The 25774-nt window shown below is 45.7% G+C and overlaps 1 protein-coding gene across 3 annotated transcripts in view; it reads right to left on the reverse strand.

Moving 5' to 3' along the window:
* Positions 1-25774, reverse strand: part of TUT4 (terminal uridylyl transferase 4) — a 1145308-nt gene that overhangs the window by 459270 nt on the left and 660264 nt on the right. For all 3 annotated transcript variants that reach the window (XM_086952445.1, XM_086952444.1, XM_086952443.1), the window contains one exon: positions 14000-14150. In XM_086952445.1, coding sequence (XP_086808571.1) covers positions 14000-14150 — 151 coding nt within the window. The remainder of the gene's footprint in view (positions 1-13999; positions 14151-25774) is intronic.

Consider the following 25774-nt stretch of genomic DNA (forward strand, 5'->3'; position numbering starts at 1 on the left):
AACTGCTGTTCATTCAGTTGATAACTTGTGAATAACGCTCTTAAACTGCAGTAGAATTTTCAGAGATTTTAAGCTTTCATAATTATGCATTTAATACCATCAATAAATACACTGTGTTTAGACATCTCATTTGGTTCCAACAATAAATGGATTACATTTAATCATCGCAATGCATTTCGGGTAATGCACTTCTTCATGGGATATGGTTTGCAAGGAGCAAAAACATTGATAAATGAAGTAAGGTACATTGAAAACCAAGCACAAAATCAGTGTCATGTGGGGTACATTAACAATAACTAGTATGTGCGCATAATTGTAAGGTTCATAGAAACTTCCCAAATGCCCTGATGTGGGTATATAAAGCTCCAAAATTGAACATACATGTCTATGGTCATATGCATTATGCCTGCTTCGGTGAATCTTGGATTATGGCCATTTAACCATCAGTAAGCAAAAATCAAAATAGGGAGTGAAGAGGTAGTGCTTAAAAAGCACTGGGTGTATGCACCCTCCTCCAGTCAATGGTATATTCAAACAACAAGATCCACCTCTAACAGGTTTTCCTGTGAGCCAAGATATGACTGGCATACACAGCATTTGTTAAAATACCCCTCACACACCAAAAGGTCCCTTGGTGTCATGCTTCATCATCGGGGTCTTCGCGCCCGCTGCTGGACGGGGCGTGCTAAGACTAGCGACTACGCTGGAGCACTCAGATATTGTAAGTGCTATGGGCCCGATGTAGGTAATCCCAGATTACCGATTCTTAAATACCGAATCATACCGATTCGGTATTTTAGAACTGGCAATCGGGATGTAGGTAATTTTACCGAAATAATTACTGAATCGGTATGATTCGGTAATTAATGAATCGGTATTTACCGATTCTGTAATTGCCATTGACTCCTATGGGCCTTGAGGCCCATAGGAATCCATGTCAATTACCGAATCGGTAAATACCGATTCGGTAAATTTACCGAATTTACATGGGGGACAGGGTGTCACTTTGACACCCTGTTGCACCCCTCAATTGTGCATTGGTGCACATGTTGCAGACATACATGCCCGCAACATGGCACTGTTTAAAAAGCAAAAGAAATGCTTTTTAAAGGGTTTTCTTAATTTACCACCAACTTCTAATTGGTGGTAAATTAAGAATTCTAAAACCCCTGTAGCACGGATTACAGTGCTACCTACATGTCAAAATACAGATTCGGTAATTATACCGATTCTGTATTTTACCAATTCGGTAAAATTACCGAATCTGTATTTTAACATGCCCCTACATCTCATTTTCCAAATACCGGTCGGTAACGGCTGAAATTCGGTAATTTCGGCCGTTACCGACCGGTATTTGCCTAACTACATCTGGCCCTATGTGAGGTGTATTGTTGTGAGTGTAAGTCGGGTCAAAAAGTGATAGGAAAAGTGAGGTTAAAAGAATACCTGGCCTTTTGAAAACAAAAAAATTCTTTATTACTCATATGCTGGTATTGTTGAAAATTGGTGTGGCGGAGAAAAACACAGCTTGTCAATGAGCTAGTTCTCCTGATGGTGTCAACATGTTTCGAGGCTACCTGCCTCTTCGTCAGGACGGGGTCAGATCCCTCTATCACTCACTAATGTTGCCATCAATGTGTGTTATGTGTATATACAGGTGAAATGGATATTCTAATACCTATGTGGTATGCAATTAATTTACAGTTTATAGAGCCCTAACAGTATTACTGATTCGTGGGCCTGCAAGATAAAATTAGAGCACGTAAATATTTCCTGAGCGCTTCCCAATGCGCGTAATATAAGTCACCTGTGGAGAGAAAAAGCATGGTGACATATATGGTGACTTTGCGAGTATAGCGCTTCTCAATAGTAAAGACACACTAAGGTGCTTTGACCTGTGGAAAAAAAGACACTACAGGACATAACAGACATATAACATAAAACACACACTCTATGTCGTGAAGATCTGCACTCAACAGTGATGGGCTGGAAAAAGGAGCAAAACAATGTTTATGGTAGCCCACATAGCTGCCTGACAAATGTCGTGCAAGAGAACGCTGTGTCCCAAGGCAGTAGTGGCTGACGTCACCCTGGGAGAATGGGCACGCAGCCCCACAGGAGGCTCCTTCTTAGCCAACGAGTAACACGCTTTGATGCACAAAACGACCCACCGAGAAATGGTTTGTTTGCGCAACACCCAAACTTTTTTGGTGAGCACGTAGCCAACAAAGAGCTGGTCATCCACCCGGAACTGTTGTGTGCGCTTCTGATAGAACGAGAGCACACGTTTTGGGTCCAGACGGTGGAGCCTCTCTTCCTCTTTAGAAGGATGCAGAGGTGGAAAGAAGGTGGGCAAAGGGATTGTCTGCCCAATATGGAAGGGCATGACAGCCTTTGGCACGAAAGAAGGACGGGTTCTTACAACCACCGCGTCCGGATGAACAGAAAGGAAAGGAGGCTTAGAAGAAAGAGTCTGGAGCTCACTCAAGCGTTTTGCAGAGGTGATAGCTACCAGGAAAGCTGTATTTATAGTGAGAAGACGTAAAGGACAGTTATGAAGGGGTGCAAAAGGAGGACACATCAGATCAGTCAAGACCAGATTTAAGTCCCATTGAGGCATTAAGAAAGGCACGGGAGGAAACGTGTGTGTAATGCCTTTAAGGAAACTGGTAACAACCGCTGACTTAAAGAGAGAAGGCTGATCTGGAAGCCTTAGAAAGGCAGAGAAGGCCGAAAGATAACCTCTGATAATGCCCAGAGCAGAGCCCTACTGGGCCAAGGATAGTAGGAACAGAAGGACCTCAGAAAGAGGGGAAGAAAGGGGATCCACAGACTTTGCTGTGCACCATGCCACAAACTTGTTCCATCTCCAGGTGTATACCGTCTTAGTGGAGGGACGCCTGGGTGCCAGAATGACATCACAAACTTTGAGAGGAAGATCAAAAGCTGTCAACTGTCGCCGCTCAATCTCCAACCATTGAGGTGGAGCCTGGACAGGCTCGGGTGGAGGACCGTCCCCTGCTGCTGCGACAGAAGATCCTCCGGAAGAGGCAGTAGAATCGGGGGATCGATCGCCATGTTGAGTATCTCGGGATACCAGTATCTTCGTGCCATCTCCGGAGCCACAAGGATGACTTCGGCCTGGTCACGCCGAATCTTCTTCAGCACTCTGGGCAGAAGTGGTATAGGCGGAAAGGCAGCTCTACTCGCGACGAAAAGTGTTGCTGAGCGAGTGCCGCCTTGGAAATTCCAACGCGCAGAATTGATGACATTGCGCGTTCTCTTTGGTGGCGAATAGATCTAACCAAGGCTCTCCCCACTGCAGAAAGAGACCTTGCACTACGTCCGAGTTCAGACACCATTTGGTTTTTTTTTTTCATTTTTGAAAACCTTTATTGTGCACACGAAAAGTAACAAATACGGGCCTACAACCATCCGGCCGGCCACGAACACTCAGTTGAGCACTACAGCTTACATTATGACGACACAGTACTGCTACAGAACCGCTAATATTGAAGGAAGAAAAACTGGAGGATATCGCAGCACCGTGGCACAGGATGAATGAAGGTTAAATTTTAAAGTTTTTTGTTATGCAGCTATCGCTCAGGCCGTTGTGTTCCGTACTAATAAAATAAGAAATAAGAACAAGGTCCATGTAGGTGGGACACGACATTAGCAACTATAGCAAGCAATTCGCGTATCAACAATCAAGTCCCCGCCAGGCAGGATGGTTACACAATATCCATGCTACAAAGTAGCGCCTATAACCCAGTAACATTACCACTGCCACCCAACACCCAGCACTCCCTACCATGGGCAAAAAGGTGAAATCATAGAGGAATAAAGCAGGTCCCATAGAAACTAACAAAAAGGAAGTATAACCCCCCACCCTACACACATGCAGAGGCTATGGCCTACCCCCCCTCTAGCAGCGTGCCTGTCGCCCTATAACCCGAAATTTAGGAAGAAGAGAAGTCGGAAGAGAGGAAAAGAGACAGCAAGAAACGCCAAAAGGAGGAAGAAAGATAAAAAGAAAGAAAATGTCACTTTTGACTATAGGGAGGGAGAAAAGGACAAGCTAATCTACCACTCCCAAAAAAGGGGAAGGCGGGGAGGAGCCCACCCAGTAGCCGATCTCCCAGACTCCCAGTCACCTGCAACCCTAGCGCCCTACGGAGTAAACAACCAACGTCATGCAGGAGAGGAGGAGCAATGCTAAGGAAACAGGCAAGGGGAACCGAAACAGTCCCAACCCAACACCGCCCGCCACTGTATCTATCACTGAGTAAAGCCCAGTTGTAAATATTACCGAACAGTCCCGCCATACAATCCACCACCACCCCGGAAATTTTAGTAAGCAGTTGCAACCTCGGTAAAATATGAGACGGGGCGAGGCCTATTAAGTCGCACATTTCAACATATATTCACAAGTGTTCCGTACCGAGTCCCCGCCAACCTTTCAGTCCCGGTCACTAAGCTCAGTGTATCAGCCCTGGCCAGAGCGCGGGCGTCCCTCCAGACTCGGCAACCGAGGGGGGCCAGTTCCACATAGTACCTGAAAGCAAAATGGCCGCCGCCGATGAGGAGGAGGGAAGAAGAGGCAAGATGGACGTCCAGCAGCAGCAGCCGAGCAGCAAACAAGCAGAAAAAGTATCCCCGAATACCAGAGTCGAGATCCGGGCCAAAGCTGGAGAAAGGGCACTCGGGAGGCAGTAAATGCAAGGGGATACTTATGTAGCGGCAGTGAGGGTCGGGAACACAGCACCAATCCCAGAAACAAAGTTCCAAGTTCCGCAGAGACCTGCAACAATGTATCCCCATCAAAGTCCCCGAGCTGTCTTGTGCCGGAATCGCAGCTCCGGGAAACAACCGCCACCTCACCTGCAGCGGCCGGCTCCACATTATCCTCCGTGCCCGTGTCAGCTGGGAAGGTCGATTTCACACCGTGCCAAGGATCAGCCACACAGTCCCGCTGCAGCCGTTGCGCCGCTCCGTCCATCCGGTCCCCAAGCCGTACAGAGAGTGTCCGCAATTCCGCCCTAAGTTCGACGAGCGCATCCACAATATCTCGGCATGTCAGCTCCCTCTGAGCGTTAGGCTGCCGCTCCTTACTCGGCGGGTGTTGTAATGGAGCCTCCAGTTCACCATCGAGCGGCGAGATAATACCAGGGGGCGAGTTCGCCATCAGCGCTGTGGAAGAGGCAGCCGCCATTTCGGTCGTCCAGGGGGGGGGGCTGCACACATAGGATGAAGCCAAATCGGACCCAGGGAGCTTAGGGCTAGTCGTGGGAGTCAAGTGAAACAGGAGGGGTGCACGGGGGGGGACACCACCGCCTCGCAGCAAGCAGGGGACAAGTCGTAAGGCGACCCGCCCAATGGCCGCCGCGGGTCAGCTACAGCGTCGGCCAAAGGAGCGAAAACTGAAGCGAATACCGCTCCTCAACACTTCGGCCCACCGAGACGGGGCTCTTAGGTGCAGCGCCGATATTTCGTCCCAAGCCCCCAGTACCGGCTCCAAGAAACAGGGATGATCGCATTCCCAGGGTCCCAGCAGGCGGCAGCCGTCCTGAGGGTCCGCGACGGCAGGGAGCGGCGCCGGTCTCAGAGCGCGGCCGTGGAGCCCAGCGCCCGGCACGGCGCTATCTTCGGGAATCCGGCAGGCAGGGACTCCGGAGAAACACCCAGAGTATCAGTGCGGTCGTAGCTACATTCCGCGGCTGTTGAATCACGGATTTGCGAGCAGGATGTGGGTGCAGAACGCACTAGCTAGCGGAGCCGGGAATCGAGCGTCCGTTCAGGTCGCCATCTTGGCTCCTCCCCCGCAGACACCATTTGTGATCAATCTAGCACCGGCAGCTGAGTTCGTCCTCCCTGCCTTTCAGAGAACCTGCCAGGTGTTGAACCACCAAGGTAATGCCTTGATGTTCCAGCCATGTCCAGAGGCGCTGAGCCTCCGGACATAGGGTCCACGACCCCACCCTGCCCTGCTTGTTGCAATAACACATGGCGGCGGTGTTGTCTGTGAACCCCTGCACTACACTTCCCCGGACAAAGGGAAGGAATGCCTTCAGTGCAAGACGGATTGGATTGCCTGAAGCTCCAAAAGATTGATATGGAGCCGGGACTACGCCGGAGGCCAGATGCCTCTGATCTCCGCCTCTCCCAAGTGGCTGACCCATCCCAGGAGGGACACATCCGTCACCACTGTATTCTCCGGTTGGGGAAGGGAGAGGGATATGCCATTGACCCAATCACGATTCGTGAGCCACCACTGGAATTGCCTTGCTGTGCCCTCCGAGATCTGGACATGATCGGACAGGTTGCCCTGATGATGTGCCTACTGGAACTTCAGGTCCCACTGCAGAGCCCGCATATGCCACCTGGCATGTTGCACTAGCAGGATGCAGGAGGCCATCAGGTCCAGGAGCCGGAGGGTCATCCTGACTGAAACCCGGGATAGAGGCTGAAAGATCTGAATCATAGCCTGAATATCCCGGACTCGCTGTGTCTTGTTTATATCTAGGACCCTAATTCGATATTCCCGATTTATGCCCTTGTGAGGTTATAATCAATAATATCCTGATAAAGGCATAAGAATCAGATACATATTCAGTAATAGCCCATGCAGTCCAAAGCACAGCAGGCTACTCCCATCGACTCCTAGAAAGCACAACGCGTTCTTTAAACAAACCAAGCCTCCAGCAGCCTGGGAAAATCCCCCCTGCTTTTGTTTTGATTTGAACAAGAACTCCTGAAGTCCAGAAAAAAACTGTTAGTTCTTAGTGACGTCTTATGTCCAACCTTACATCAAACCCGGCACCTTCCAGGTATAAAATACCAACAGTTGCCTTAAGCAAACACACGGTGGTTTGGAGCAGAGCGGCCATCTACTTACCCGAGAGCCCAGCTGATGCGAGCGCCCACGGAAGCCGCCCCTCCCGTTTGACACACTGAGAGAGACGCTGTCTTTTTCTCCAGTCGAGAAAATCCAGCTCCGGTGTTTCCAGCCTACTCTTGCGGGTGGCTGGGAGATCAATTCCTGAGGAAAGAGATACCAGACCTCCCACATACTATTACCAAGGTACGGAGCTGATTAAACCCTTGAGAGAATTCTTGATGCAGATTCCTGGCAAAACAATCTTAAACAACTTAAACTGCTACTTACTCATCCCTTCCCAAGTATTAGGCTTAGGTCAGGTACACCGGGGTAGGCTTAGTTAGAAGCACCAGTTGAGCACGTTAGTCAATGTATTTATGTATGTATATATTTTATCCATTTTAAAGTATCATATGGCTAAGAAACCATATCAATGCTTTTACAGTATTATTTCCTAATACTACTTTTACTGTAAGCACTTTACTTCATGATAAGTATTGCAATTGTGGCAATTAATTTCTCTGGCATGAGAAAGAAGACTGCTCAATAAATAACACCTTTTATTGAAAACGCCCATCTCTCTATTTCTCTGCACTCTGGTGAAACTAAGTATGCACGATTGACTGAGCGAAATAGCTGTCTATTGTTTTCACACGACTCTAGAGATACACTCTTATTCTGAGGGAGCAAAGTTGTCATGTTTATGCGGTTGACGGAAACTGAATCCCTTCTTGTCTGAGCCAGGGAAGTTCATCCCTCCCTATTCATTCAAGAAAGTTTCCAGTGACCTCTGAGCTAGCTGGCGCAAACCTAAATTAAGTTTAACATAGTCAGTAGAGACCTAGATGACCTCAGTCCTACGTCTACACTGCTGTTTATGTTATTCCAATGTGCAGAGCCTATTGGGAAAATAGGAACTACACTACAGCTGCTCTGGAGGATAAACCCAAAACTGCGTCAAATCCAGAACTGCTCCGATTAAGGGGAGCTTCTGAGAGGGACTCAGGTGAGACTTCGGCACGTTGATGGAGAACCCCAACAAATGCAGGTGGTCAGCCATAGTCTAAAGGTGGGTGACGACTGCCTGGGACGAGCCTGCCTTCAACAACCAGTCGTCGAGGTAAGGGAAGACTGACATCCCTGACCTGCGCAGATGAGCTGCGACCACCGCCATCACTTTCGTGAACACCTGAGGGGCGCTGGTAAGGCCGAAGGGGAGCACGGCAAATTGAAAATGCTCCTGGCCTACCGTGAACCGCAGGTAACGCCGGTGGGCAGCCAGGATGGGGTTGTGAAAATATGCGTCCTGCAAGTCCAACGCTACCATCCAGTCACCAGGGTCGAGAGCAGCCAAGACCTGAGCCAGATTCAACATCTTGAACTTCTCTTTCTGGAGGAAGCGATTGACGTTCCTGAGGTTCAAGATGGGGCACAGGCCCCCTTTCTCCTTCTTGGGGACCAGAAAGTAGTGGAAATAATAACCACATCCTACTTCTGGTCCAGGAACACGTTTGAAGGCCCCCTTGGCTGAGAGGGCCATGACTTCCTGTTGGAGAGACGCAAAGTGACCCCCCCACATGCAGTGAAACTGAGGTGGCATGGCTGAAGGGGCAGACTCAAAGGGGAGAGAGTAGCTTAACGAACGCGTAGGGGCGCCCCTTCCTTGGCCACAAAAGGAACGAAAGGTACACGTGGCCGGGCGTGTGGTAGAGACACCCAAGGACTTGGCCATAGCCCGAGAATCCTTGAAATGCTCCAGCGCACTGTTTGCCTTATCGCCAAACAGGAGAGTAACATCAAAAGGCTTGTCCATGAGGGAACTTCGGGCATCCCCCGAAAACCCAGTGGACCACAACCAGGTATGGCGACGCAAGGCCACCGTCGTGGAGATGGCTCTCCCCAAAGAGTCTGCGGTATCCAGTCCACACCGAATGGCGAAATTCACAGCATCCTTTCCCTCCGCAACAACTTGGGAAAGTGCAGCCAGAACCTCCTCCGGGCACTTGGGCAGTTTTTGCGCCACAGTGTCCCACACAGCGTGAGAGTAGCAGCCCAAGAGGCATGCAGTGTTGACTGACCGCACCCCGAGGCTGGCAGAGGAAAGGAAAATGCTACTTACCAGAATGCATCTGTTCTTGGCATGTAGAGCTGCAGATTCTTACACTGTGCATTAGATCGACCCCTGGTGTTGGGCTCGGATGATTGCATGTTGTCATCTTGGAAGAAGTCTTTGTAGTCACGGGATAGGTGACTCCTCCCTTGGACGATAGTGAGCATGGGCATCGGCTCGATCTTTAGACTGTTTTTCGCCATGATGGGAAATGATGGAGTTTGTAGAAAGAAGAAAGGATGTCCGTGTGTATATCTACTTAAGATAGAACTGGAACAGATACAGGCCCCGGGGAGGCGGGAGGGTGTGTAAGAATTTGCAGCTCTACATGCCAAGACAGATGTATACCGGTAAGTAGCATTTTCCGTTCGAGGCATATGAGCTGCAGATCTTACACTGTGCATAGATTGTACAGCAATTACAGCAGTTTCTCCCCTTAGCGGTGGCCACCTGTATCCGTTGCAGTAGTTTGAAAGGGGTTAATTTGCAAAGTCTCTTTTCTTCACAGGCACCTCAGGAGAGTGTGAGGTGTTGAATTTCCTCTTGTTTGTGGGGAGACTGACAATATGGCCTGTTTAAGGGTCCACACGCAATGTCTTTTGTTTCGGATTGATAGGATCTGGTTGAAACAGGTCTTCCTGGTTGGCATCTCCTTTCGGTGCCGATTTTTTTCAGTTTTGAACGTGGTTTTAATTTTAGCTCTGGAGCCTTAGAATGGGCTTTTTGCTCCTTCCGCTTCAATGTCGAGTCCGTAATCTTTTTTGGATCTGAAGTTTTTAGGGGTTTGTTTGGATCCGAGGCCTTCTAGTCTTTAGGTGCTGAAGAGCTCAATGCCGGGGTCTTTTTGGAGGTAACAGGAGTAGGATGTATTCCCGATTTCGGTACAGACAGTGTTTTTTGGGCCCAGATATGTGGCTTGCTCGGTCCAGAGCTGCCAGAAAGCTTTTCTTTTGTCTTCGGAACTGGGCATGGACGCGGGGCTTCTGAAGTTTTCTTTCAGTCGCGACTAAGGCCTTCAGGCGCAGCTTTGACCTGAGCCTTCTTTTTCTCGGGTGGGGTAGGTGCAGTTGTTCTCACTCGTTCACCTGGAGTAATGTGGTCATTGGAGTTGTAGTCATCAGCTTCAGAGACTATGTCGAGATCCTCCGAATCCTCTGCCTCTAGAACGTCGGGCCTTCATCGAAGATGTCTTCTGGCACTGGTGCAGATCGTTGCGCCATAAAATGTCGTTGAGCTCGGCGATCACGGATAGTCTTTTTGGATCAAAAGGAGGCGCAGGCTTGACAATCTTTTTCCTCGTGTTCTGGTGAGAGACAAAGGTTGCAGGCAATGTTCACTCTAATTTTTTTCCTCTGTGTGCGGCAGTGGAGGGTCTCTGTGCGCTGCAACCATGGCTATGTGCGCCAGGAACCAAACCGTGCGTGTCTGCGGCGCCAAATGGCACGCAAAACGTTTACTTTAAAAAGTGAAAAGATGGTGCATTTTCACACATACAGAGCCAAAATAAGGGTCTTAAAGGCAGTTTGCAAATTTATTGTATTGCCTGTATTTTCATTGTTGTCTCTGACTACTGTTGTCTGTCTTCCCCGCTGCCTGTACGTGGTCTGTGCCCCTTTTTCTTCCCACTGTTCCCCTCGCTGTCCCTGTGCTCTCTCTGCCCGGTCTTTCCTTCTGTACCCCTTGCTGCCCGTGTTTGTGCCCAGTTTTCCCTTCTGTTCCCCTCGCTGCCCCGTGCCTCTCTGCCCATTCTGCCTTCCGCTCTTAGCTGCCCCTATATTTCTGTATTTTGCCTCTGTGCCATTAGTTTTTTGTGCCCGTCTGCCCTCTGTGCCACTCTTTTTTGTGCCTTTCTGCCCTCTGTCCCACTCGTTTTTATGCCCTTCTGCCCTCTGTCCCACTTGTATTTGGGCCCTTCTGCCCTCTGTCCCCTTCGTTTTTGGGCCCTTCTGCCATCTGCCCCACTAGTTTTTATGCCCTTCTGCCCTCTGTCCCACTCGTTTTGGTGCCCTTCTGCCCTCTGTCCCACTCGTTTTGGTGCCCTTCTGCCCTCTGTCCCACTCGTTTTTGGGCCCTTCTGCCATCTGTCCCACTCGTTTTTATGCCCTTCTGCCCTCTGTCCCACTCGTTTTTGTGCCATTCTGCCCTCTGCCTCACTCGTTTTTGGGCCCTTCTGCCATCTGTCCTACTTGTTTTTGTGCCCTTCTGCCCTCTGTCCCACTCGTTTTTGTGCCCTACTGCCCTCTGTCCTACTCGTTTTTGTGCCCTTCTGCCCTCTGTTCTACTCGTTTTTTTCCTTGTTTTATATGCCCCTTTTGCCTTCTGTTCCGTTAGTTTCCCCAGCTGCTGTGCCCTCTGCGGTCCCGCCCTTATGACTGCCCACTGTGGCCTTTTGTTTAAATATTGCTGTTAATCGGAGCCTCTTCACGGGCTCCGATTAAGATCAATAATTAAACAAAAGGCCACAGTCTGCCCCGCGCTTTACTAACAAAAGCGTAGAGACAGTTTCCAAACACAGCGTGTGCTAAAGTACACGCTGTGTTTGGAAAGTGTCTACGCTTTTGTTTGTAAAGCGCGGGGCAGACTGTGACCTTTTGTTTAAGTATTGATGTTAAGCAGAGCCCGTGAATCATTTAATCATATTAGCTCGAAGAGAAATATGCAAATTATGGATAAAAGATACTGCACCAATTTATTTAGATTAGATTAATTCAATTAAGTTTACATTGAAATTAGATAGCACAAATTGGAAGAGAAAAAAACATTTTGGGACTCCATGTATCTCTTGTTTGGACAAGCTCTAAGCTTTAAGAATAAAGGTCCAATGATTATGCCTTTTTGTAGTTTAAAGTACCCTAAGATCAGTTCTATGGTGGTCAGTTAGAGGAACTGAATTGATGTATTTCGGATGGGTATCTACAAAAAGTGCTTCCAATAAGATCTTCAGAGGTTATGATTATTCCTGGTTATATTCGGCATCAGTGGTTGGTAATAAGGGAAAGATCTTCGAGAATATCTTTTGGCATATGAGGACAAAAAAAAAAAAACAATACAAGGGCATGCTTTAGTAACGGCAGTGGCTTGACAGGAAGCAACTTGATTAAATGTCTGTTTGCAACCACCAATCACAGAAGTACTGTAACTTTCTTGCTGAAAGGCACAACTGGGATATTATCTAAGGCCAGAACAGCTGTGATGTTTTCAAGAGGTTTCTTGGGAGGGAACTGGGCAAATAACAAACGTGCTATATGCTTAAGAACTGTTGCACTTTACCAAGGTGATATGCATCTTATCACCAAACAACTTTAAAACACTTAGCCAGAAGATGATTCTGAACATCAAGTAAAAGAATGTCTTTGGAGACCCTAAAAAAAAAATTACTAATGCAGTTGGAAAAACCACTGAAAAATTTCGGTCTGAAATCATTGAGCTACGCCTTCATGACTTCCGTAATTGCAGAACTAATGAATACTTAATGTGCTGCCTTCTTGTAGCAGGAACTGCCTATTTTATATTGTAAGCTCCGACAGCCTGTGACCTAGCTCAAAAGACTTACAAAGCTTTGCATAATTGCCAAACTCTCTGTTTAACTGTTCATCCACCTAATACAAAAGTTTTTATATTCCTTAAAATCAACATTTATTTTTTCAAAAGTTTTTTTAATAAAGCTAATGCTCCAGTTTTATATTGGAGACTTTACAGTGGACATATTCATATAGTTGAATACAATTCGAAGTAAAACTTACTGTAACTTACTTAAGGTACAGGAAAGAAGATAAAGCACAAAAGATAGAGCAGGTCTCCCTGGTGTAGTTACAAGTTCTACTCTGAGAGAAAACGAATGATAACCAGACCTAAAGGTTTATCAATCTGCGATTAAAATTGGTGCACAGGAATAGCTCCATCACATGGACTTCCCACAGCAACACCCGCCTTTTTTGCCAGGTTTTCAGATATGCACTAATGAGTCTTGACAGAGTTGTTTAGTGTTATTTAGGCTGAGATCCTTTGTCAAAGCATAATGTCAGAGAACAAATGGGCTGTTTATGGGAAACCCTGCTGCAATTTCTCTGGGTGACAACTGTGCATCTGCGAGCGGCGATTAATCTTGGAGGCATTCTTTCGGATGGCCATACTTGGAAGAGAGTGCCCGACAGTTGGGTAATTGTATACCAAGAACAACTTCATACAGCACACTGTACAATGACAGCAATACTTTCCATCTAGTGATACAGACAGTATTGCATTTGTCATTTGATTGTATTATCTGCTAATCGAGCTATTATACTCTGAACCTTGGTTATTTGTTATGGAGTGCGTACTAGAGATAAACTAAAACAAAGTAACCATCTCATTTTATGTTCACGACATTTGCATAGAGCACATTCAAATAAAGTTCATAAAAAGTATGTTAAAACTAATGCTCAGTGGTATGATTCTCCTAAAACCTAGAATTTGCAACTTGATACCACATGAGTTCCAGGACATCTTGTTGCTAGTCTTTGCTTTACATAAAAGCTTGTCCTGCTACTCTAACATTTACATTTGTATTTATTTCATCCTGTGCAGGAAGTTCACTGGCCCAGAAACTTGCTTACGAGTATAAAGATAACGACAATAAGTAAATATCCATATGTAAAAATCATTAAAATATAGAAAGTCTGAAACTAGACTTTTAAATGGTGCTAACTTACAGAACGTTCTGCAGGCTACTGAAATCAATGTATACCCTCTATTCATTTCACTTTCAATATAGGAAATCTCATACAATTACACATTTGATATATTGTACAATTAACATAAAATAGAAGGTACTTTATGCAACAGTTGACGAAATACAAATCCTAAATTTCTAGTGCCAAGGCCTGTCTGCATAGTAAGAAGACTCGAGCAGCACAACACTCCTGAAAAGCAGAATAGTATCTAAACATTTATAAATGAAGCACTTATACCTGTGAGAAAACAAAACTTCGACCCAATAACAATGTACACGTTCATGCATTGCTCATACTAACCAAAGCATCTCTTGCATACTTTATCAAGAATTTCCCGAAATCGGTTTGTCATTGGGGGCAGAGGTTTTAAATCAATTTTCTTAAAGTCCTCTGGACAGTCGTTCTTTGAATGGCCATCTCTTTTGCAGATTCTGCATACTATAGTTGGAGGCTAGGTAAAGAAAAATAAAATTGCCTTAAAGGACCTATAGTATCTTGATAGCAACAGAAACAAATCACTAGCATCAAGTAAAAACGGAATGAGCATAACGGACAACAAATTCAAATCTTGTAAAACACAAAACACATTAATTTAATGTTATTTCTTCATTTTTTTATTTATTATATATTTGCATTATTTTATTAATATTCTCCACTGCCTGGCAGAAAACGCCCAGAAAAAAAAAATCTGTGTTTCTAATGTTAAATCTAAAATAGAGACAACTTCCGTAGTAAAACCAAACAATCATTTCCTTAGGTCTCAATACAAAGCTGATATACAAACAGAAATGGTAACATGGACAGAGGGCGCACAGCTGCGAGTATGGCAAATGCTAAGGTTCCAAGTTATTCCAAACGACTGCTACTAGGCTGGAAAGGAAGGTTACCAAACTTCCTTAATTATCCTGGACAGGTCCAAGATATAAAACTAAATCTGTATTCCTGCCGAGCAATCTAATTCCAAATTATTATATTCAAAAACATTAGATGTGATATTATCAAAATTAAATGACAGGTATAAGAACGAGAGTCCAAATTCACATCCAATAAGCATTCAGACACCCGAATCCTGAGGTGCGTTGATCCGTGTTTTAATTCCAAGTTTCAAAGTTCAATCCAGATTCTCAAGTCCTTTATTCAATCAAAAGCGTATTTTAATTTGGATTTCAAAGTTCATTCCAAATTCTCAAAATCAAATTCCAAACTTCACAAGTTTCAAAGAACATCCACTGCAGCCAACACGTGTTTCGTTGGGCATTTATCTCATGCCAACCAACTTCCTCAGGGCTGCAAGCCAAATTAATACAATATATAAGCTAATGTAAAGACATGTATCAACAATAATAGTAATCCACTTGTTTATGAAAAGGTTCAATTATACTAAATAAAAATCACCACCTAGGTGAGAGAAAAAACATAGTACCCTCATTTTAGTGACAATTTATAACCATATTCACTTTATGTGGATCCCGGTGTCAAGTCAAAGACAACAGCAGAACATTCTGGCTTTTCGCCAAATTCGTGTCACAAAAGATTTTTTACCTAAATCATAAACGGATATCCTTCAGTATCAGATTCCTTTCAGCGGGCGTTTATCCAGAGAATCAACAGTATCTGGGATAACACAGGGAGGCTCTTAGCCTTGTCACCACTAAGTATCCATTATTTTATTCTTGCACCAAATAGCTATCCTTATGTAAGATCTCTAAATCTATGAAACGGATCCAAATTATTTTCACTACCAGCACACATATAATACTTCTGATATATAGTTCACTGGGATCGCGAAATTAGTTGCAAAAATATAACGCTCTTTCATATTCGTCCATTAATTAAGAAAGTGTATCCAAACATTAAGTAGTAATAGTAAAAAGCTGGTACCTCTCCACTTCTTCACTCCCACGTAAAATATTGTGCAATAATGATGAATATGTTTCTCAACGAATCTATCATAAAAAAAATCACAAAATCAGACTCCTACTTGCTTCGATATGATTTAGCAAGTGCCAGTTTTTTAGCACAAAACTCCCCTTACCAATATCTTGGTGCATAGGCGTCAAACGCTCTGCTCCTGTGATGTCACTTTCACTTCGGTTATTAAGTTCAGGGTCTACAAACGAAGAACCACAATATCAGAGGCCTTCCAAAGAAATATCTATTATGTAAGCAGGGGGTCGCGTAACTAACGAAAGAAATCTCTTAATTTCGAATTGGGATATAGGTAAGAGATTTCTTTCGTTAGTTACGCGACCCCCTGCTTACATAATAGATATTTCTTTGGAAGGCCTCTGATATTGTGGTTCTTCGTTTGTAGACCCTGAACTTAATAACCGAAGTGAAAGTGACATCACAGGAGCAGAGCGTTTGACGCCTATGCACCAAGATATTGGTAAGGGGAGTTTTGTGCTAATTAACTGGCACTTGCTAAATCATATCGAAGCAAGTAGGAGTCTGATTTTGTGATTTTTTTTAAGATAGATTCGTTGAGAAACATATTCATCATTATTGCACAATATTTTACGTGGGAGTGAAGAAGTGGAGAGGTACCAGCTTTTTACTATTACTACTTAATGTTTGGATACACTTTCTTAATTAATGGACGAATATGAAAGAGCGTTATATTTTTGCAACTAATTTCGCGATCCCAGTGAACTATATATCAGAAGTATTATATGTGTGCTGGTAGTGAAAATAATTTGGATCCGTTTCATAGATTTAGAGATCTTACATAAGGATAGCTATTTGGTGCAAGAATAAAATAATGGATACTTAGTGGTGACAAGGCTAAGAGCCTCCCTGTGTTACACCAGATACTGTTGATTCTCTGGATAAACGCCCGCTGAAAGGAATCCGATACTGAAGGATATCCGTTTATGATTTAGGTAAAAAATCTTTTGTGACACGAATTTGGCGAAAAGCCAGAATGTTCTGCTGTTGTCTTTGACTTGACACCGGGATCCACATAAAGTTAATATGGTTATAAATTGTCACTAAAATGAGGGTACTATGTTTTTTCTCTCACCTAGGTGGTGATTTTTATTTAGTATAATTGAACCTTTTCATAAACAAGTGGATTACTATTATTGTTGATACATGTCTTTACATTAGCTTATATCTTGTATTAATTTGGCTTGCAGCCCTGAGGAAGTTGGTTGGCATGAGATAAATGCCCAACGAAACACGTGTTGGCTGCAGTGGATGTTCTTTGAAACTTGTGAAGTTTGGAATTTGATTTTGAGAATTTGGAATGAACTTTGAAATCCAAATTAAAATACGCTTTTGATTGAATAAAGGACTTGAGAATCTGGATTGAACTTTGAAACTTGGAATTAAAACACGGATCAACGCACCTCAGGATTCGGGTGTCTGAATGCTTATTGGATGGGAATTTGGACTCTCGTTCTTATACCTGTAATTTAATTTTGATAATATCACATCTAATGTTTTTGAATATAATACTTTGGAATTAGATTGCTCGGTAGGAATACAGACTCAATACAAAGCTGATTGACCGGGTCTTCAGGCAGTTCGCTCCCCCACGCCACACAGCACCACCAGTGCAACTGTGTGCCTCTGCTGCCTGTCACCGCCGCAGGTTCGAGGCCGCTCTGTTTCGGTAGAATGTTGCTGCCTGTGTATATTTTTGTCTCCTTCGTTTTTCTATTTTCTCTGTGCCCCCTGTTTTTGTCTTGTGTGTCACTTACTTCGCTCATTCCCGCCAATGCGTCCCCTGCAGCCCCGCACCCTATTCGCCGCACTGCTCTCGCCTCCCACCTCCCCTTATATGGCAGCCGCGCCAAAGGCGGGCCTAAGCCAAGCCCGTCTGCGCCTGGACCATGCCCAGCACCAGACCCCCTGGACCCCGCGAACGCCACTACCGCCGACACCGCTACGATGCCAGCACCCTCCACGCACTCAACACCGGACGATCACACTCCTGCCTCTTCACCAGCCTCCGTGCCGCCAAACCAACCACCGAGAAAGGAAGCAACCACCTCAGATGCATTCTGTTCAACACCCGCTCTAACCGCAAACACTCCATCGAACTCTGGGACCTTCTCGACACCACCTCCCCTGACGTCACCTTTCTGACAGAAACCTGGATGAACCCCTCCTCTGCATCCAACATCGCCATAGCCATCCCTGACGCCTACGAGATCACCCGCAGGGACCGCACCATTGGAACAGGAGGAGGAATCTCCATCGTCCACAGGAACACCCTCAGTCTCGACCAGCACCAATGACACCCTCAGCACCGCCGAACACCTTCACTTCCAGATCCACACTGATCCCAACACCACCCTCAGAGGAACCCTCATCTACAGACCCCCAGCCACAGTTCAGCGACTCCATCGCCGACTTAGTTAGCACGCACCCCAACCCCATTGCCTTCACAGACTACATTCTCCTCGGAGACCTAAACTTCCACCTCGAGAACAATGACGACACCAACTCCACCACCCTTATTGACAACCTCGGACTCAGACAGCTCGTCACAACACCCACCAACTCCGCCGGCCACACGCTTTACCCCATCTTTTTTGCAAGCCCCCACGTCACCTTCAGCCACGCAACAAACTTCACTGGACCAACCACCGTTGCATCCACTTTACCTTCCGGAAACCCACCACGCATCACCGCACCCAACATTTTCCCTGCCGCAGCTGGAGCAAAGTCACCGAAGACCAGCTGAACACCACCCTCGCCCGAAGCCCACTCGTCGACCACACCGACACCAACACCGCAACCTCATACAGTGGCTCGAAGACTGCGCCAACACTTTCGCCCTGATCAAGGAACCCCCCAACAGATGCACCAACAGGAAAGCCAGCTGGTTCACCGCGGACCTCCAGGCCTCCAAGCAAACTTGCCGAAGACCGGAGAAGAAATGGCACTGCGAACTGAAACCGGACAGCTACGCATCCCACAAAAACACCATCTGCAGACACCATCCCCTCATCAGATCCGCCAAAAGGGCCTCCTTCAAGGACCGCCTAGACAACAACGCACACAACAGCAAAGAGCTCTTCAACATCGTGAAGGAACTCTCCAAGCCCAGCTCCAACACCAACAACATCTCACCATCACAAGACCTGTGCGACTCCCTCGCCACCTTCTTCCATCGCAATATCATAGACATCCACGACAGCTTCAACAACCTGACCACCCGGACAGGCACCGAGACCTTTGACCCCACGGCTACCACACACACTGATCCCCTGCTCTCCTGGACCAACATAGACAACGACAACACCATAAAACTCATGAAAACCATCCCCTCCGGCTCTCTGTCAGACCCATGCCAACACCACATCTTCAACAAAGCCAGCGCCACCATCGCACCCCATCTCCGCAAGGCAATCAACATCTTCTTTGAGACCACGACCTTCCCGGAGAGCTGAAGCATGCCGAAATCAACGCCTTACTCAAAAAACCCAAGGCGGACCCGAGAGACCTCAAGAACTTCCGGCCCATCTCCCTGCGAAGGTCATAGAGAAGACAGTCATCAGACAACTGACCCGCTACCTAGAGGAGAACAGCATCATGGACTAGTCCCAGTCCGGGTTCTGCAGCAACCACTGCACCGAAACTGCCCTCATCGCCGCCACCGATGACATCAGGGACCTGCTGGACAATGGCGAAACCGCGGCCCTCATCCTCCTGGACCTATCGGCCGCCTTCAACACCGTCTGCCTACGCACACGCCTTCACAACGCAGGTAACTGAGACAAGCCTCTGGAATGGACCACCTCCTTCCTCTCCGGCAGAACCCAGAGCGTCCGCCTACCTCCTTTCCGCTCCAAAGCCACCAAAATTATCTGCGGCGTACCCAAAGGATCATTCCTCAGCCCGACATTGTTCAACGTCTACATGGCACCGCATGCCCAAGTCGCCAGTCTGCACGACCTCAACATCATCTCCTACGCCAACGACACCCAGCTAATCCTCTGCCTCACCAAGGACCCCGTCACTGCCAAAACCAACCTCCACGAAGGAATGAAAGCAGATGTCCTCATCCCCAGCTCCACCCCCTCGGCCTGGGACGACTCCTTGTGGCCGACCGCACTGGGAGCAGCACCGACACCCACGCAACCTGGGGGTTATCCTTGACTCAACACTCTCCATGACCAAGCAAGTCAACGCCGTCTCATCCTCCTTCTTCAACACTCTCCGCATGCTCGGCGAGATCTACAGGTGGATCCCCATCGAAACAAGAAGAGCGGTCACCAAGGCCCTCGTCAGCAGCAGGCTAGACTACGGTAACAACCTCTACGCAGGAGCCTCGGCCAAACTCCTGAAACGACTACAACACATACAGAACGCCTCTGCACGCGTGATCCTCGGCATCCCCCGGCACAGCCACATCACACCCCATCTGAGAGACCTGCACTGGCTCCCCGTCAACAAGAGGATCACCTTCAAGCTCCTCACCCACGCACACAAGGAACTCCACAATACCAGACCGGCATACCCCAACAGACTCACCTTCTACACCCCGAACCGTCAGCTCCCTTCCGCAAACCTCTGCCCCACCACCGTCCTCCGCATCAGAAGAACGATCACCGGCGGCAGATCGTTCTCCCACCTCGCTGCCAAAACCTGGAACACCATTCCCATCGTTCTATGGCAGACCCAGGACCTACTAACCTTCAGGAGGCTTCTCAAGACCTGGCTATTCGAGCAGCAGCCCTACCCACCCCCAGCGCATTGAGACCCTCATGGGTAAGTAGTGCGCTTTACAAATGTTCTGATTGATTGATTAATTGCTTTAGCTGTCTGGCAGAAGTCTGCTGAAAAAAGAAAAAGACTAAGTGAGGGACTTTTAACTGCAGATTTGAGCAGTCATACATTTTGTACCCTGTACTTGCACTGGTAAAGAGAGTAAAAAGAGTCCCTCTTAAAACCTGCAATACAGACTTTTGCTGCAACAAATACTGTAGCAGGGTTTCCGTTCTCCCACAGAACTGTGCATAGAGATCTAGAACCTCAGTGAGTTAGGATGATCCAAAACTCATCTCAGTGTCAGAAATCCCCTTACCTAGCTAGCTACAGTGTCTCATGGATCATTATGAAATGATCCATGTCTTAGACAAACCAGAACATGATCTTTAGAATACCTCAGGAATCGTGGAACACATGAACACACTTTCGTTATATAATCATTTCAAACCAAAACTGAGAGTCAAAGAACACACGTGCAAGTTTGAAATATTTATTATTCAATGCAAGGTTCTCAAACGCAGTATCTTGTATAATACCAAAATGCAGATTATAAAAATCAGAGTCAGCAGCATAGTCACTAATCCATAGTAAGCAAAAGGTGATAGCATGTTACAATGCAAAATCTATAGAAATCTATATCACCTATATTTCGCGCACCCTATTTAGCATATTATTTTATATCTAAGAAGGTCTCATTCGGGCTTTAGCAGGGCGGACCCATACCTCTAAATGTCAGTAGGAGTAGATCACATCAACAGCTACCAGCTCTCTTCATGCGCAGCACCAAGTGTCTACGTTCATTCCCTGTAACTCTATCTTAAACCCGCGTAGAGCCCAAAATGTTGGCATCAACATTATTTGTGTTATGTCTAATGTGGTGCGAGGATCAGGCCTCCCAGCAACCTTGTGTTAGGTTATTCCTACAGTGTGCAGCTCTCAGTGTGCAGACAGTTGTACCAAGTGTACCAGGCAAAGCTGATAGCATAGTAATAACATATTATTCTCAAATAAATCACATCACCGCTTCTAGGTTGAAAGCGACAACAACAAGTAGGTGTCGTGTGCAAAACTGAAGCCGAAGGAAAAATGGCTGTTTAAACATGTAATACACTCATGCTAACTAACGCAATATATGTAACGAAGTATCCATATGACACCCCCCCATTGATCCGAGCACCGTCAAACATAAGGGAAAAGGCAATACTAAATCAGATACATAAAATGAAAGCAAAGTTCAATAATCTTGAGCTAAAATAAGCTAAAAAAATATGTATGAATGAATATGTATGAATGCCTACAGTGGCCTCAAATCTAAAAATAAAAACAAAACTTTCGAACTAAAAGTTATCCGCCAGGTCTCAAAAATATAAAATGTAGGACCAGGTCGCATTAATTCAAATGTCTGTAAGAGAAAAAACAAGGCACTTATCCGATATCCAAAGTCATGTGCCACATTGACGTTATTTTCAGCGACATCACATGATTGAACTCTCCATCATTTGAGCACAGTTCATCCCTCCAATCCAGCAAGGGGAAAGTCATATTCCATAACAAAGCAATCCTCCCAGGCATCTCACGATTGGACAGTATATGCAAAGTAAGTTGCAACAGCCTCCAGTATGAAATCACTGCCATCATCCGAAAATAGTTCAGCAATCCAATTCAGCAATGGGAAAGAACATACGTGCTCCTCCAGCATCGGATCCTCCTGTAACGTCAGAGGACAACTCGGTGGGTTCACCAGAACGCTGTGTGTCAGAAAGGCATGCGCCGCTGCAGAGATCTCCCATTGGCCCAGTACTCCATTTATCGCTGCCAAGGCCATAACTCTTTCGCCAGAACAAATCAGCTCGTGAGCCACTACGGGACGCATTAGCTGATCAAAATCGACGTCAGGAGCAGTCCTCAAGCATAGACACAAATCAATGGCCCAATCGAACTCGCAGCTCAGGCAGTGAAACACAGGTTGGACACACGTGAAGTCGGTGAACCGAAATGACAATCTATAAGCCGTGCTTAATGCTGCAAGCGGCAATGTTCCATAGTAATTGAGCATCCGATTACGACACAGTGTCAGGAGGCGTTGAACGGCTTCTTGCGCAGGATGGGCATCCATGTTTTAAAAAGAAAAACAACAACAAAATGCCCGCAGCCACAGCCAGTAAAACAGGTAGTCCACCAAACAAACTCGAAAAAATAGAATGGAAAAACGTGGGAATGATACCAAAAACTTTTTCAAATGTAGTCACAAGGCCACTGCTAACCAATTTAAAAAAATGTGCGAGCCCAGTCGTGGAAGATGCATTAAAGATCTGGTGCACCAGCTCACAGAAATGAAACGGCAAGTCAGTATTTAAAAGTGCCTGCACCTCTGTGCGTGTGTTAGCTATGTGAAGGACATAATTTTCCCGGGCCGAACTCAGGGTCACTTGTTTTTGAGACAAAAGGGCCCTTATTCTGCTTAAACCATTGAACTTCGCTTCCAAGGTTGGAATCCGTGGCCAGATGGAGACATCTGAAGACCCATGCGTGGGTGGGTATAGAACATTTTTGCAACACACCACACGCTCTGATACAGTTACCACATAAGCCACACCAATTAATTACCCACAACATACTTCGTTGTTTAAAAGCAAATAACTACCATTAGTCAATAATGTAAATGTGGGAACTACTGCTGGAACTGGCGTGCCTTTTAAAACACATGCTAAATTCGGCCGGTCCTGATTACAAGAACTGTGTAACTGAATGTGTCTGCATATTAATGAATGGTCAAGTGACTGTGTGCATTCCTCACCATTAAGATTCACTTCTTTTCCATCCTTTAGACATCTGTATGTGTATGGCAATGACCATGCCTCATGGAGGAATGCATTGCCTAGTGGTTCATATCGTCCTATAGCAATATACCGCATACAATTAGTAAATTTGTATAAGGGAAATGGTAATGTAATTAATCCATGAATAAGCCACGTGGCAGTAGTGGTTTCAGCAACAGAGAAAGGTAAGGATTCTAGTTTTTCAATATGTAACATAGAAAATGACGCATCACGCATTGAAAGCATGCGTTGCTTTTCAGTCAGATTAAAAGGGGCGAAAAGGGACGAAACGTTCAATGAGTTCCAGGGAACTCGACCAGCCTTAAGTGTCAGTAGGGTCCATGCAAACTGCATTACAGAACGTAATTGATTTTGACCATGGTATAACGTGGACACTTCATCATGTACAATATCAACAACAGAAGAAACAACATTATCCAACGTGTAAATCCTGGAAGAAAGCATGTTAATACTGTTATCGACAACTGCAAGCACTTTTTCCAAATTTGCTTGATCAATAGCTCTCAGGCGTTTAGCTGCCTCAATCTGTGAAAATTTCCAAATTTCATTGTACACAGCATAAAGCCAGCGTTTAGATCTACCCCTAGCCGGGCCTTTTATAAAATCATTTAGCTCTATATTCTCATTCAACTGGGACAGATGCAGTTTAACTGCAGCCAAAGTGGAATGTTGTAACCAGTTCTGACACAATTTGCCTACTGAATAAGTAGTAACAGTGTGATCTGTTTCAAACCTGGGATCTGGCCTGATGTGTGTAAAACCTTCAGACAAACCCAAAAAACGACGTTGGCAAGAATCAGAGCTTCTTTGCCACAAAAGCCACCCCTCCGGATCAAAACTGGAAATATTAAAGGAGGAATTGTGCAAAAGTGCTTGTATCCCACTGATGGACAATGCAGTGAAATTACTCCAACCTGAATATTCTTCCAAATCAGGGATAGTAGGTGTATTTAATTTTTTAGATGTAGCCAATCCAAAGCATGTTGTTTGGGAAATAGTAGAATTTAAAAACAACATGTGATTCGGGATGAGACATGCACGATGCAAAGCCTCAGTGCCTTGTACCTGCCAATCTTTGGTACCCCAAACCGATTTAAGGTCAATAGCCTCCTTCCATAACTCATAGCCATCTATAGCTAACCTGTCTAGAAAGGACTTCGAATACAGCAATTTTGTATCGGTAAGTCTAACTTTGGACATGAATTTCTGTTTCACTTTAAAATAAAACGACTCAGGATTTGATTGATTAAAATCTGTAAAATAAGAGAATTTTCCCAGAAATGTACTTGAGCTCCCCTGTAAAGGAGCAGGACAATGTTCCCACTGTGTGTAGTTCACAGGAACCCTCCTGGAACTTGTTTTGTGTAAGAAATGATTTCCATAATGTTGATAACAAAACAAATCACCATAATTGACAGAATCTAAGTACAAATCCTCAGCATCAAAGGCCGCATAATATTTCAAATCAGAGAACAATGCTTCTACGGCCTGAAGATCCCAATCATCAGAACAAATATCTTGCTTAATCACATCTCCCATGTTTACTCTAAGCACATTAGGAACATTAATAACTTCTGTGGGGCCATGTATCTGAAACCTAACCGCATCCCACACAATCCCATCAAGGACAGGCCAAGCAGTAATCTCTACTGTATTTAAGTCTCTTTTTAGTCTGTGTGCTGAATGTGAGGAGGAAAGAGGGGCCAATGTTCCATTAAGGTACCGAATTCCTGTTCTTTCTTTCACATAATGGCCATCGATCAGGCGGAAAAAATAAAACACAAAACCAATTGACATAAAAAGATAAAATGAAAATAGTATCAGCCAAACGTATGTCCAAGGTGGAATTAGAAAATGTTTTGTAAACAACGTGGCATATTTTGCAATAGTCGATGGTTTCTTTGAAAGTTCCGAATCAGAGTCAAAAGAGAATCTGGACTGGTTAGCCAAACGAGCTTGTAAATCGGACATAGATAAATCAGCAGGATCTGCATAGGTCAATTCATCAATGTTAGTAACAGGAATAGTATTTAATAAAGGTCCGGATATAGCAGGCATCTCGAGGGACACCTCCTGATCTGCACCAGATGTAATAGCCAGCACAGAGTGCCTCACCATGGAAGGACAGGATACAGCCGGTGTCATGCTATGAAGAATCGGCCACCCTGTGTGTCTTGACATTGTCAATAGAAATAAATCTGTTTTCTTTACGACCTGGAAGTGGTGGTAAAATGACTGTTCTTGTGCCCTTCACTCCAAAAACTCGAACCGGTGCTCGATATGAGGGACCAAATTCTTTCTTGTTATCGATCTTCTCTCGAACCAGTTCTCCAACTTGGGGTAGCCAGCCAACTACCGGGATCTGCAACGCATCATCCGACGTGGAGGGCAAGTGTTCCTTAGCAAGACTGTCTCTGGTCTTTTGTAGATCCTGTAAAACATTGCAATGTTCATCTACGTCAAAGGCCGCGGCCTGGGCCTGGCAGTCTGCACCATCGAGGTCAGGGACGTA

The sequence above is a fragment of the Lissotriton vulgaris genome, chromosome 1_1, assembly GCF_964263255.1.
Source record: "Lissotriton vulgaris chromosome 1_1, aLisVul1.2, whole genome shotgun sequence".
Classification (NCBI taxonomy): domain Eukaryota; kingdom Metazoa; phylum Chordata; class Amphibia; order Caudata; family Salamandridae; genus Lissotriton; species Lissotriton vulgaris.